The sequence below is a fragment of the Nematocida homosporus genome (assembly GCF_024244095.1).
Source record: "Nematocida homosporus strain JUm1504 chromosome Unknown 4549, whole genome shotgun sequence".
NCBI classification, from domain to species: domain Eukaryota; kingdom Fungi; phylum Microsporidia; genus Nematocida; species Nematocida homosporus.
In genome coordinates, this window is record NW_026250621.1 from 1 (window position 1) to 14,641 (window position 14,641).

General features: G+C 40.1%; 8 protein-coding genes across 8 annotated transcripts; 4 read left to right on the forward strand and 4 right to left on the reverse strand.

The window, feature by feature from the left end:
- Positions 1 to 1,539, reverse strand: NEHOM01_2307 (uncharacterized protein; the record flags this gene model as incomplete). The annotated part of the gene is made up of 1 exon (XM_051491185.1): positions 1 to 1,539. A coding segment is annotated over one exon (1,539 nt), but the record flags the coding sequence as incomplete, so codon positions are not given.
- Positions 1,540 to 2,421: 882 nt separating this feature from the next.
- Positions 2,422 to 3,816, reverse strand: NEHOM01_2308 (tRNA (guanine37-N1)-methyltransferase; the record flags this gene model as incomplete). Its single annotated transcript, XM_051491186.1, has 1 exon — positions 2,422 to 3,816. The coding sequence occupies one exon, from the start codon at positions 3,814 to 3,816 to the stop codon at positions 2,422 to 2,424; it is 1,395 nt and encodes a 464-aa protein (XP_051347146.1).
- A 36-nt stretch (positions 3,817 to 3,852) lies between these two features.
- Positions 3,853 to 4,737, reverse strand: NEHOM01_2309 (uncharacterized protein; the record flags this gene model as incomplete). Its single annotated transcript, XM_051491187.1, has 1 exon — positions 3,853 to 4,737. The coding sequence occupies one exon, from the start codon at positions 4,735 to 4,737 to the stop codon at positions 3,853 to 3,855; it is 885 nt and encodes a 294-aa protein (XP_051347147.1).
- Positions 4,738 to 4,776: 39 nt separating this feature from the next.
- On the forward strand, positions 4,777 to 5,124 carry NEHOM01_2310 (DNA-directed RNA polymerase II subunit RPB4; the record flags this gene model as incomplete). Its single annotated transcript, XM_051491188.1, has 1 exon — positions 4,777 to 5,124. The coding sequence occupies one exon, from the start codon at positions 4,777 to 4,779 to the stop codon at positions 5,122 to 5,124; it is 348 nt and encodes a 115-aa protein (XP_051347148.1).
- A 525-nt stretch (positions 5,125 to 5,649) lies between these two features.
- On the forward strand, positions 5,650 to 7,155 carry NEHOM01_2311 (uncharacterized protein; the record flags this gene model as incomplete). The annotated part of the gene is made up of 1 exon (XM_051491189.1): positions 5,650 to 7,155. One exon carries the CDS (start codon positions 5,650 to 5,652, stop codon positions 7,153 to 7,155), a length of 1,506 nt encoding a protein of 501 aa, XP_051347149.1.
- Positions 7,156 to 7,492: 337 nt separating this feature from the next.
- NEHOM01_2312 (uncharacterized protein) lies at positions 7,493 to 9,907 on the forward strand (the record flags this gene model as incomplete). The annotated part of the gene is made up of 1 exon (XM_051491190.1): positions 7,493 to 9,907. The coding sequence occupies one exon, from the start codon at positions 7,493 to 7,495 to the stop codon at positions 9,905 to 9,907; it is 2,415 nt and encodes an 804-aa protein (XP_051347150.1).
- Positions 9,908 to 11,406: 1,499 nt separating this feature from the next.
- Positions 11,407 to 12,330, forward strand: NEHOM01_2313 (uncharacterized protein; the record flags this gene model as incomplete). Its single annotated transcript, XM_051491191.1, has 1 exon — positions 11,407 to 12,330. One exon carries the CDS (start codon positions 11,407 to 11,409, stop codon positions 12,328 to 12,330), a length of 924 nt encoding a protein of 307 aa, XP_051347151.1.
- A 920-nt stretch (positions 12,331 to 13,250) lies between these two features.
- On the reverse strand, positions 13,251 to 14,641 carry NEHOM01_2314 (uncharacterized protein; the record flags this gene model as incomplete). Its single annotated transcript, XM_051491192.1, has 1 exon — positions 13,251 to 14,641. A coding segment is annotated over one exon (1,391 nt), but the record flags the coding sequence as incomplete, so codon positions are not given.

Here is a 14,641-nt window from a genome sequence, read left to right on the forward strand (position 1 = left end):
CACATTAGTAGCAGCAACTACTTTCTCGATTGTTCCATATATAACAACGTATGAAAACAGACCGACAAAGGCCGATAAAAGAATAGCAGCTGCAACCCAATCATACCAAGCAAGCTTATCTGACTTTTTGATTTTCTTAGTTATAATAAGATAGGCTGGAACGAATAGGACGATAAATGACGTAGCTGCGCCACCCACAATGACAATTACGTCATTTAGGTTGATTGGCAATAAGACCACAAGGAATGTAATTGCTGTAATTATAATTCCAGCCGTCACTATTACACCAGAGCTTTTATCACTTTGACCAGTATGCTTCTTGATCGGGCGTTTTAATGCGCTCAAAAGCACGGTTCGATATGTTATGCTCTGCCACATGAAAGCATTGATTAGCACCGGGAACATAGATAGTTTAATGCCAGCGATTAACCATTTGAAGATAGATTGTAACGAGCTATTGACTTTGGAACCGGAAGGATCAGAGAGTATTTGGCTGAGTTCACTTAAGATATCTTTAGGTGAGTAGGACGGATTACTGGCATTAACCGGGTTGTACACCACAAAGTATCCAATAGCTCCAATTCCCAAAAAGAAGAGACCCATAATCACTAGAGCCCCAAAAGCCACTGATACTAAGGTTCGTTTACGTTTAGCTTGCATTTTAGATTGGTAGATAGGAATGTTTTGATGGGAGCAAAGGGCAAACAACATTGAGGCCGTTCCACTTATGAAACTCAAGCTTGGGAAGTGCACTCCAGCAGCCAAACCCTTTACTGACTCTGAAGTAAAGGTCTCAGGCGTATTACTAGCAGTATTAGGATTGAAAATAATAAGCAAAAGCATAGATAAGACTATCCCAAATAAAACTGCAATGCAAAGAGCTGATAAAGTCGTAATGACTTTACTGTCCTTTCCAGGCCGCTTTATTGCATGTTTACCACAGACTAGTACAATCAATCCTGAGACTGCATAAATAATGACATTTTGCTTAGTTGTATCTATCCAATCGGCCGGCGTAAGAAACTTAATAATGTCAGCCGACCAAATAAACAACAATCCCATATAGATAATAAGCGAGGCTGCTCCCTGGAACCCAATAGAGAAGCTCAGTAGCTTCTGAATGACCGGCGAACCGGTTCCAATTAAACCGGGATAATCCACGGCCATTTTTTCATTGCTATCATCCGTTGTATCAAGAGTTTTGTTAAGAGCAAAGTAGTTTTGAACCCGGAGGGCTTCTTTCTCCTTCTCCCATTTAGCTTTCTCTTCTTCAATATGTCGCATCTTGCGATAAACGGCTTGTGAGATATAGAACGAGCTTAATGCACAAACTCCAACTCCTATAACCCAGGCAAGTATGCCACCAGTAAATATTCCGGCATGCATGTACAGAACCCCTGCTCCTAAGATAGCAGAGATTGCTACTGCATATGCTTTAAACCCCGACAATTTATTCAAAGTATCTTCGTTATTATTTGAACTATCCTCCTGCTTGATAGAAACTTTCACGCAACTAGTAGTAGTGGATTTCATATTCATTGTTAGAAGCTTGCAAATGAAAGTATATAACCATGCTCAAATAATCATTTCCTTTTTGGGAAATGATTGACTTTGAGCGGCTAAACTTTTATGCTTGTTATCATCTTCTTTTTGATTTGGTTTACTCAATACCATTAATAACAATCATTGCTAGATAGCAAACGAATTGGCGCGCCCAGACTGTTAACATATCCAACAAAGGATATCAAGAGCTTATAAGAGCTTATCTCTGTGTAGTAAAATATCTAGTCTATAACTAAGAAACCATGTACTTTAATGAGATGTTCATTAACACCAATAAATTATATCTACTATGTAAGTGAATTAACTAGTGCTTATTGAGTTGGTGTTGATAGAAATAGCAACACACTTTAATACATTCCTTTTCACGACACATCTTAGCTAATACTTGACTCTGAACACTAACTTAGTCTTAACTAGCTTTACTACTTTCTTGGCAAAGTATCTTCAGTCTAATCTTCCCAACAAGACTTCATTAACATCTATAAATCAGTCGCGTGCTACTAGAGATGGGCCCAATCACTACGTTTATCTAAATCAACAACTCTCGTATTAAGACTATTAAAAGCACATGGACAGTTAATCACTGCTCTACCAATGACTTAACTGCCTGTCTCTTAGTCAACCAAGTCTACATGAAGCAGCGAGATCTAACTAGTCAAGTAAGCCTAAGTAGTACGTCTGTAGTAATAACGCGGCCACTATATTAGGATAGAATATGGCCCAATACTAACTCAACAGAAGAGACACTACTATTAGTTGTCTTTATTCAGTACATTGAACCCAACCCAAACCAAACCAGCTCAACCCAACTCAATACAAACTCAATCCGAGCTTAATTTCAACTCTTATCAATAATCTTTATTTTGGTAGTCCGATAACAAACGAAACCAACCACATAGCCTTAGATGGTGAAACTTTACGTACTAGCCGGGCCTTTCCTTCGACTTTTCTGCCCAGTGCCTGCTCAACTAAATCAACTGCCTGCTCGCCCGGTCGGACAAAGAAGTAAGCGTGCACATAAGATTTTTGATAAGAATTCTGGTTTTCCTGTTTAGGACACTTCCTTTCCAACTCCACAAATCCTTGCAAGTACTGCAGAGTCAGTTCGGGTAAGTTCAAAATGTAATGGTCAAAGTATCCCCAACTATCACCACCCTGTGCGATCTCACCACTAGCCACCCGCAAAAACTCACCAGCATCCAAATTAAACAATCTAACTCTATCTTCTAATCCTGCATCCCAAGCTTCCTTTTCACTCACCACTCCAAGTACTTTCCGGTTAAGCTTAACACTTTCCTGGAAATTACGCACACTCTCTGGATTCAGATCATTCGCCCAAACACGTGCCCCACGACTTAATGCCAGAATAGCAAAAGGCCCCACCCCACAGAATAAATCACAAATACTCTCCCCTGCTTTTATCTCTTTCATCAACCGCACTCTTTCCACTTGTAATTTCGAGTTCCAGTACACCTTATCATAGCTAATACTAAACCGTAACCCATTTTCACGATGCACAGTCTTATAATCCTCAACCCCTTGCAAGTGTTCAATCTCAATATTACGAAAGACTCCCGAAATATTAGCTACTTTCCGCACTACTGTTCGACAGTCTTTAATCTTATCGTAAAGCACCTTTGAAATAATCCCTTTATGTGGCAAAGTCTCTTCTTTCAGATTCAAGTGAATAATACTTCCCACTCGATTATAACTTGACTGATACTCACTTTCCTTAATACCCGCCCGTTTCAGCAGTTCTGTGTGTGTAAAGTATGAGTACTCCAAAACCAATTCAGCCAAACATCCTTCTTCCTCTTCCACTCCCCAAATCCCATAGGCCTCTCTTCTTCCCCCCTCATTACCACTATTATCTTTACTATCTCTACTAGTATTTGTGATATCTTTACTATCTCTATTATTACTTTTGATATCTGTACTATCTTTACCATTACTATCTTTATCATTACTATCCTCATCTCTACTATCTTTACCATTACTATCTCTACCATTACTATCTCTACCATTACTATCCTTATCTTCACCATCTTGAGATACATGAATATCTAGCCAAAATCCACGCTCACCCGGTTGAAAGGCCTCACTATGCACAATACTGGGAATCCTTGGCACTCCTAAACGCGCCTTCCCGCCCAAACTAGGCTCCTTACCCTCTAACCGGCCTACCCGACACTTAATCCGCTCGTTATACGTCCCCGCTTCAATCGCAACATAAATAACATCTCGGCCACACATTGATACCATAAAAAAACTCACATCTGCTCTTCATCTTTATTCAACTGCCGCTGGCGCTCGGCGCGACTGTTTTAGAAGATCGTTGAAGATCTCGTTTATCTTTTGGTCTAGTTTTTCCCCTTTTAGGCATCCCACCTCCCTTGCGCCTTCATGACGGGCAAACAGGAGCCTATCTAAGTATGTCTTTAATCCTACATATGCATCATGCTCAGTTTCAGTTTGATTCAAAATATTAATCTCCTGTCTCATGCAACAACATGACTCCATTGTATTTCTGGACTCCATACAGCACACACTTTCTCTCTTCTCTCCCACCATCCCATTATTCTTATCTAACCCAATATTCTTATCTATTCCCTTATCTAAGTTTTTATCTAACCCATTATTCTTATCTAAGTTTTGATAAAAGTCCTTATTTATCCCATTCCCACCATTACTTAGAATCTTCCCCATCCTACTGCTATCTACATGCCTAGCAGCGATAGATCTAACCCCAATCTCTCTATACCGATAATCAATCACTAAAAAGATGAACTTCTTTAAAGTCATCTCATTCTGAATACCCGGACTATACTCCCCTTGACACCGACATTGTAGAACTAATGTCTCTGGTACTTGACAGTCCTTATGCATGGCTAAGAATGTTATCTGCTCAGGAGTACTCTTTAAGTCAATTCTTAGAATACTTTGAGCCCTTCTTATTTGGCCAGGCGCAATATAACACGTACAACGCAGTCTTGATCTAAAGCTATTTTGGTATCGCTGAAAGTAAGATTTGGTTGTTCTAATAAGAAGATCTTTGTACATTTGCACAACTGAATGAGTCTCAAAACCTTCTATCCTTAAAATCTGTTTTGTTTGTTCAAAGTCTGTTCCATACATTTCAAAACATTGACTAACTGTTATGCTATTCGTATTCATGGTAATCGGAATCTGAAAAAGAAATGAAAGTTTTGTCCCATGAAAATCATCCCCAGATTTGATGGTGAATCTCGGTCTATTTCTGCGATTGAGGCCCATGGGCTAATGGAACGTATTCGTGGTGAACGGGACATGGAAGAAAATAGCGCTTTTCAAAGTACTTTGAAGTATTTAAGGAGTATTCCCGTATCTGGAACGGCAATCTGGGCTGAAAGAGCGCGTAAATTACTAGTTGAAGGTGGTTTAACTGAGTATGAAGCTAGTATTGTGATTAATTTAGGGCCGGAAAGACATACAGATGCTAAATCTTTGATTCCTTCTTTAGCGCGTATAGATAGTTATGCTTTAGATATGCTTTTTAATGAAGTAGCTGAAATACCAAATTAGTTTATATTTAGATTAAGTTGAGTTGAGTTTAGATTAAGTTGTGTGTTTAGTTTGATTTAGATTAGATTAAGTTGCGTAATGTTTAGTTGAGTTTAGTATGTTTAGTAAAGTATCTAGTTGAGTTTAGATTGAGTTTAGTTTAGTTTAGATTGAGTTTAGTGTGGTTTAATAAAGTATCAAGCTTAGTTGCGTAATAGTGAGTGTTAAATGAAATAGTGGGGTAATTTGGGTTTACTTAATCCAATTTAAGTTTAACTCAGTATTGTATGGTGTTATGTATGACATTGAGTTGAGTAGTAGCGGTAAAGCTAATGCTAACTTAATACCAACACAATACTAATCCAATCCCAACCCAATCCCAACCCAATCTAACACAATACTAACTTAATCTTAGCTTGAATTGGGTTAAGTAAAACCAATGGTAATTGGGTTGGTATTAAGTGGAGGTGGTTGTTTTGATTTGTTCCAATAAAAGGTGAAACAACTTCATAATGGGTTAATAACCAAATTAAAGGTGTTTTAGGTATGCGAGGGAAGTGGATGCTCTGGAGAGCATTAGTTTATCATGCCGGGCTTGTGGCGGGCTTTATGTACAATCCGGAGAGTCCGTTGAAATGTCAAATGTATGGCATATCTTACCAGGATTGTTTAAACTCGATTTACCGGCCGCTAAAGATGTACAACTCTTATGTTTCGAGCTTTAATCTACCGGTGCATAAAGATCCACAGTGCTCGTTTGGACCGTGCAAGATAGCTTTGCTGCGGACGGGTGCTGGGCGGATTATAAGTATTGTGAAAGGCGCACAGCCGCCGGGTGAGTGTGTTTGCTTGGGACTGGCTAATTGTGGATGTGAAGTACTCCCGGAACAACCGCCGGCTCCCCATGTGGTTTATACAATGCCGACTCCAGATATAGTGGAGGAGGAAGAGCCGGCTCAAACAATTACGAAGACAGTTAAACGGACAAAAACAGTGGAAATAACTAGGACTCAGTCTCTGGTGCCGGAACATACCATTGTGCCGCCGGCTAAGTATGAGAAGAGTTCGGATTCCCATGCTTGGCAAGCATTGATTGAACACGTTTATGCACTGGGTCAGCCGTCTTTGGGGACTTTCGGGCAGTCTGGGAATGCAACTACTCCAGTGGGACCGCCGCCACATGTAGTTGTGCCACCACGGGCCGAACTACTTAGCCAAGGGGATGGCAGTAGTTCGCACCTGGGGTCGGCCCAGAACTTTGCCGCCCATGCGATGAACGACATGTCCAATTTGATTGGTCATGCTAAGGGTAATGTGATTACAATTCCCTACTCAACTATTACTAAGACAACTAGTATAACTATTCCTACTTTCTCAACTACAACACGCACGCAATATGTTGTTAATACGGTTGATAACTACATTACCGAAACCATTACTACTACTCGCCTTAAAACTACCACGGAAATAACCACCCTTACAAAAACAGCTACTATTACTGAAACTATCAGCGACCATGTTGAACGAACTAAGTTCAGCACTATCTATCTTTCAAAAACTATCACTTTAGACAAACAAACTACACTCACTAAAACAGTGCCCAAAACCATCATTATCCGCCGGACCAAAACCAAAGTCCAACTGACCACCATCACGCCCCAACCCAAAACAACTACCATAACTGCTTTGCCTACACCTGTCGCTCCACAACCCGGCCCCATCCCTCCAATCATCATTCAGCCTCCACCCGCGCCTAGTCAGATCCGGGCCAAGAAGTACATGCTCGTTAAGAAGCCCATCTTCCAACGCGTTGTGCGTCGCTGCCGCATTCTCAACAACGGCTGCCTGGATGCCCAACAAGCTATGTCGGGCGAGTGCCAAATAGAGAAAGCACAAACCCAGGGCCATAACTGCCCGCCCGTGCATACTTTCCCTGGATTCCGACACCCCCAGCCAATACCACTCCCTGAGAAACCCGAAGATTGCGGCGATGACTGCAACGAAATAGTCAAAACTGTTTATGTACGAGCATCACCTACAAGCAGAATGTAGCATGAATAATCTCTACCGCCGAAGTGTAGTAATGAATAAAGTTCTGTTATTTTTGAAAATCATGATAATATCAATGAACACAACTCTTTATTCACAACTCCCAACTACTCTCCTTTCTTCTTCCCAATCTAGCTATCAATCCAAAAAGACCACCAAATAACAACTTTACTTAAACCAAGCAAGAAACACTATCAAACACCAACCAAATACACCACCAACTCCAACTCGGCCTATCTGAACCAAAAAACATCCCCATATCTATTCCAAGTGCCAATCAATGACCATATTGGGTAAGAAACAAATAGAGAATTTGCAAAATCTTTCAGAATCGAACTTGATGGAAGCGACTGACTACCTCTGCAAACAAGGATTCTACGGAGTTAAGATAGAAGATTTAACAAAGAAAGATAAGGAAATGTACCGGCAATCAGAAAAAACAGAGATTGTAACGGGAAAGTCAGTTAAAAGAGTCAAAGAGACCCAAAACCCAGAGGAATTCGTTAAAATCGGATATTACGAGCCCGGGGCTTATCTACGCGCCACAAACCATGAGTTTATGTCCTATGTGACACGGGGCCGGTTTAAGTTTAGCTGTCCCGAATACTACTTTATCTTCCATGAGCTGCTACAATCACCAGGATATGAGTGTTCTAGTGGCGAATTGCGCTTACGACTAAAGATTGGCGCTAAATCTTTCTTTTACTTTATCAAGAAGTTATGTTTAGTGGGACTGATTGAAAAATCAAAAGAAACAATCAAAATCATAGATAAGGAGGTAGAGACAAAAGAAGAGGAGAAAGAGTATATATGTCCTAAAAACTATCTTAAGAACGTCCCAATATATACGCAGGTCTGGCGCATGATGGAAGCAACTGAGAAAGGAGTTTGTGCCCAGGATATCAAGGAAGCCCTGGGAATGGACAATAAACCGGCGCTGCACGTGTTAAAGAAAATCATGGAGTGGAATAGTGACAAGGTTATTTATGTGACTGGTTTTGAAGGTAAAGTCCGTCGTAACTGGTACAAGCTCAAAAAGATCCATGAAGACCATAAGAAAGCCTTCCTGGCCCGTCTGCAAACCACTATCACTCCCCAGAACGAAGTAGTTGATGTAGAAATTAGGAAGGGCGTGATTGAACAGCTAGTGACTAAACACCGCGTTATGATGTACAACAAACACTTTCACCAGGCCCTATCTGAAGCACTAGGCACTAAACATATGGTTGATAAGAACACAGTCACAAAAACAGCTTGTGCCTCTAAAAGGATAGATTTAGTCCAGGTTTACATCACTTACTCGTCCAAGCGCATTACACGCAATGTTCTTAAGTCCATTGAAATTCCCAGTACGGCCCCAGAAGTCATTGAAGCCATCACTAAAGAAGGATACCGCAAGTTCTCGCTAGTAACTCCAACCGGAGTAGTTGATTATGATATCAAAGATTCAGATGTAGAAAAAGAACGACCCGCCCATGAATCGGCTTCAACCGATCTAACCGCCGCCAAGGTTTATTTCAAAGCCTTACTGTTCAAGGCCTACAACGCTAAGTACGTAGCTGCCTCAAATGGTTATTTATTGAACAAGGCTGAAAGGTACTCCTGCCTGTTAAAGCACTGGATGGATCATCAAGTGACTATTATTAAAGACTTTCGCAGCCTTGATGATTTACCTTTAGGTGTGTTTATTAAGGCTGTGCCTATCTATGAGCCACAAATAGTTGCTAAGATCACCAATCTTTGTCCGCCTATTGCTAAAGCCTGGAGTACGGCTACATTTAGAGACTTTCGAGCGATTGCTCCTTCGACCTTACAGAAGCACTTTACTTCTAAAACATACCTGCGCACCTTCTTGCTGGCCGTAACAGAAATGGAGGAGGCGGGTTGTTTGCAACGGGTTGATAGTGAAGGCCAGATTTATCGGGTGCTAGCTACTACGTATCCAGAGACGAGTGTATCTTCTGTGGAGTACTTGGCTGAAGATAAAAGACAGGTACTTTATCAGCAGATGGTTGATCTGGTTGAAAAGCGAAAGGAACAGGCTTCCTGGCTGCCGCAAGAGAGTAAGCGAGTGTTTTACGGCCTGGCTGTGGATGTTATTCGTCGTGCTGATATTAGCCAGAGCGCGAAGGAAGAATTACTTGATATCTTGCGGAAAACAGAAGGCCGCAAGAAGACTTATCCTCTGCCTCCGGCTCTAAACTTGAAGTATTTAGCTAAACAGACCCCATATCTCACCATCTATGGTCAAAATTATACCAGCCAAGATATTATTATGGCCTTTGCTGAGATTAAAGAGACTCTAATGAAGACCAAAGAGATAGTGCTTCTTCAAAACTTCTACCAGTTTGATTACTTTCTTTTGGAGTGTATCATTCTGAGCTTAAGCGAAATGAGTGTGGTCACTCTGCCTTCGACTATAATTGTTTCCAATAATATATGTGTGGCCACTATTTCCATGCATGCTGAATATAAGCGCAGTCTGAAAGACGGGCTGGAGTATGCCCAGACTTTTTGTCTTGATAATGTGTTCAAAAGTATCCGGTCGGATGATTTAGATCTATCGGGTGCTTTGCAAGTGTACAAACATCTTATCCACAAAGGTTCTTCGACCGTGGGCCAGTTACTTAAAACGATCCCTAGTCTTGCCCTATTTGAACTAGAAGATATTCTTGCCGTTCATCCCCAGCTGTTTAAACTAGTTCGATGCTCTGACCAATTTGATGTTAATAAGTGCTTAGTTGTTCTCAGCTAGTTTAGTGTGAAATAGATCTCTGAATAAAGATGAATTTAAGATTATCATGTCGGTTTAGATCTTGATGTTTATTTACTTGTTTGCTGTTAAGGGCTTTGCTTTAGAGTTGATTGGTTTGCCCAGGGAATGTTTGGGAATAGAGTTAATTGCCTTGTTGGTTCGGTTGTTTTATATGACCTGCTATTCAAACTGCTCGTCTTATTTATGCGCTGGCCTACTTATAAACGAGAAATTTCCTTATTAGGTAATTTGTTTTCCGTTATTTCTTAAACCGGCTATGCTTCTGTTGATAACACATAATAAGTTCAATGGGCATGCTAGATAGTGTGGTTGTGCTCCAATCCAGCTTTGTTGTTAAATCTCAACCAATTCAGATCATAATGGCTTAAAACTAAAAAGAAGATGATAACTCAAACCAAGTTCAAAAAATAAGACTTGGCTTTTATTTTGAAACCATAATGGCATTATTTTTCCTTTTATAGTAACAAAATAACAAAAACAACCAAATACTTGTGGTGCTATCTATTGACAAAGGACCAAATCCAGTCTATGTAGGATGGAGAAAACAATCTCTTCCGATTGTCTAGATAACTTCAACTGTGCTTAGACTAAAGACAATTGAGTATGCTTGCATATTTACAATCTGAAGACCCATAACATCTTACAACATTTGAACATACGCGATAAGCATAAAGCCCTTTAGTCTGAGATTGGGCAAAATAAAGATGAAGATTGTTATCGTACTGTAACTACTTTATTAGCGCCGTCTTCTTATTATTTTGATCTCGAATAGCCAGCTAAGTTATTCACAGATGGAGTGACTAGACCATCGGAGTTGTAATCTGGCTGTAACAAGGAGAAAGAGGACTGTTTTAATCATAAATAGCAATTTAACTATAGTGCGCACATTATCAAACATTAGCATGACAGATAGCCTTAATAGCGTATAAAGACCCCCATATATCCTTTAAGTTTCTGTGGCTGGGACGAGATATATTCACATGCAATCTCTTATGAAATCAGAGCTTAAATGGTTCCAGACAATAAAAGTGCATCTATTGATTATCTGCTACTTCTTGGCATTGTAACTACTGGCACAAGAAGAATTGGGTTAGTCTGGCTAATTGTGTTGGTATACGATTCTGAGCAGTTTCTAGATCTGGTACAGTCTTTTGTAAGTCCTTCATGTATGCCATAGAGAGTTTTAGAAAGTCCTTTCTCAATCTTCGTCGTATATTTATATTCTGAAACTAGTGATAACAAGATTGAGATTTCTTTTGGAATGTATTGGCTTATCTAAAGTAGTAAGGAATAAACATCTAAGTTCATTGTCCCTGCAGTCAACGCGTTTAAAAGTAGATATATATCGAGAGCCTCATTAAGATGCCTGGGGGATGGCACGGACACCACAATAAGTATTTTGATTTAACACGTCAACATGACAAAATGACTTTTTGATACGAGCTTAGATTTTAAATAGCCTCATTTCAAAATTAAAAATGCTAGGTAATTTAGAGATAGTAGAAATGAATAATGGATCTTCACCTAACAAGGACAACGCTAGCCAAAAACTATCCTCAACGAGCCCAGGAGCTTGGCATACCCAACTAAAGTCTAATTCTAGACTGAAATCTCCTCAACCGCGCTCACCAATAGCTGCAGAGGGACAACCTCTTGAACGGAAAACCCAACGCCCATTTTGTAACGCGCTACTTACAACAATATACAAACAAATGCACAGGATAGAATATCTGATATACATAACAGCATTGAATGGAATCGTAGTCGCGTTTTTTGTAGGAAGATACTTAAGGGGCATTGCGGATGAATATTATAGCTTACACAGTACACTCGGCAAGGTAATAGACCTTTTCATTCGCAAACCTAAGTTTATTATGACCAAACAGGAACTAAACCTTTGTATCGATAGTATTACACTGGCTTGGGTAAGTGCTTGTTTGCTGATTACGGCGGTATACACGGCTAATTTCACATGTGGGAAGAGTGCACGCAGTATCGTCAAGGCAATTGTCGCGCATGTCATTAATCTTTCAATCAGTATTATTGTTACTTTCGCTTGGTTATTTGTCGCAACGTTTTGGAGATACACACTGGCAAATGATCTAAGTCTTTTGACTGGGTTGTTACTATTGAACTTGTATTGGTCAGTATTAGTTGTTGGGCTGATGCTGTTTTATAACAGAAAGAGAGAACAACATGACACACCAGGATGTTTTGCTCGAGTCTTCGGCAAGAATACCTTCAAGCACTTGTCTTGGGTTACTCTTACTGTGGTTGCTATTGTGTGCGATATAGTGCTTATTACCTGTTACATCGGACTGCCAGGCGTATTGTTACACACAGGGACATATATACGAGCCAAGGAAACCGGCACTCTTATAAATGCACTAAACCGTCCGTGATCTAGGCGCAGACATCCAACCAGCAAGAACATCGTATAAACCGTTGAGACTATTCCGCCGCCGGCCTCTATCAAACCAGCCTGTCAATACCAGCTTGCATTAGGCAGCTTTGGTTTGGATGTGTGCTAACACACGAATGTTGCCATCTTAAGAAGGACTAAGACCAACCAAGCCATTTAGCACCACCAACTGCCGAGCGCCAAATGCTTTTTAATCAAATCACTGCTACCTCCTTTAATATCTCATCAAGTCTATCCAAAGACTGTTTGGTCCTGAAATCTGACGTTCTGAGACAGATCGAATAAAAGGAGTAAAGATGATTTATTATGGGCATCCGTTGTTTATTATTGGGTTAGTATTGAGTTAGTATTGGGTTATTGTAGTTCCTTATTTGTTGGGATATTCTTATATGGCAGTTTGGGTTAGTATTGGGTAATGTTTCATCATCGCAAAGACCTTTCTTCATTGACTGATGTTGTGTCTGGAGATGGAATAGAACCGTTCAACCAAACATACTCAACTAAAAACCGAATTGGGTTAGTATTGTTTTTAACCTAATCTAGCCCAATACTCATATGCTCATTGGCAAGCTACTTACTAGCTGTGTTGTCCAGAGTATCCACCACCATTTTTTGCTTGTGAACACGTGTTAGGATTAGGTTAGTTACATTACAGTATGTTTCAAGAAGATAAGCATAAGTCAGCACATCTTTATTCTTCATCAGCAGTTCCAGGAACAAGAGATCAATCAAAGGTGAAACCCCTGAGATTAGTACGGCAATTCCAAACTATAAATACAATGCGAAATACATTTGTAGAGAAGATACTAATTTGATGTTATAGCACGGAAACTTAGGTTTGTACACATCATAACCAACATTGATACTTTATTCAATGAATCCTGCGAGCGTCCGGTCCGACTATGTCTTGGTAGAAGTACACCGGCTGAAAATGGTACGTAGCCACCCTAGGCCACAACAACTATGTGTCTTACTACCGTCACCCAACACAAGTTTCGAAATATTTCGGGCTTTCGGATGAGAGAGAAGTTGATCAATAACACGGCTATTGTGGTCCAAATTCAGTATATGCATTTTTACCGGTTTAACAAAGTTATAACGCCCCAAGACCAAATGAACAACAAAATCATCAACATTATCCAGTATCAAAACATTAACTTTCATATTGTATCGGCGTTCTTTGCGCTTGGCCAATTTAGACAGGCAGGACTTATCGATCTCGCGGTCCTCACGAACATTTTTGATTGTAAGCTTTTTGACAGTAATATCTCGGAATAGATCTAGAATGATAGTGATAAAACGATAATAACCAGCCCACACTCGATCGCCCCCAACAATATTGATCTCGGTGTAGTGTATATGCTGGCAAAAAAACAGACCTTTTCTTGGCTTATCACTATCACAAAACCTATCCCAATTTACAAGCTTAATATTAACGGGCTTCTTAATCGTTATATATTCGGTATTTTTAAGTCTATTACCACAACAGACATTACCAGAATGGGACGATATTGCTGATCTAGGCAAGGCACCAAGCATACAAAGTAGGTTTAGAGTCTTAGAAAAGTCCTCTCGGCCCTTTTTATAGCAGATCTCGGCTGTTTCAACTGATACATCAGATTTAGCACAAGTATCTTTTATGTGATCATAGATAGAGGATCCAGAAAATCCACAAGGAAAAATAGGATCTGCCGGAATAACAATTTTGTCAGCAAAGATACGATACTCAATGTCGTTTGGTGGTTCATACCAAGAAAAGCTTTCTAGATAAAGGTAAGCGTTGTCTGAGGCCATAATAGTGTGGACATGGAATTTATCATTAGAGATACGGCTCTGCTGTTGAAGATTGTCCCAACTAATCAGCAATTTTATGTCTTTGTACTGTTTAGTGCAATCCCCTAGGCCTACTATTAATGGGCACGGCTTATAGGTGGCCTTAATTGTGATTTCAGAACAATTGGTAGGAATTGAGGAGAGATATTCAAGATTAACCTCAGGTTGTGTATAACTAAGGGATACAGTCGCCTTGAAGTCTTTCGTTAAACATAGATTGTCAAGGTGATGGGAAAGATTATCTACTGGGTGGAAGTGGATAGATGAAAACTGTTGCTTTATGGCGATAGCATTCGCACCCCAGTTTGAAAGGATAGTGTTGCCGCAAGCTACGAGCGCACATGGTGGTTTAGGAGTAAGACCGATGACTCCCTCCGCTTCACACAAACTAGCATTATAAATGGACTGGTTTGTACTATTGCACTTTAAGTTACATTTCAAATTAAGCCTTAACTCCT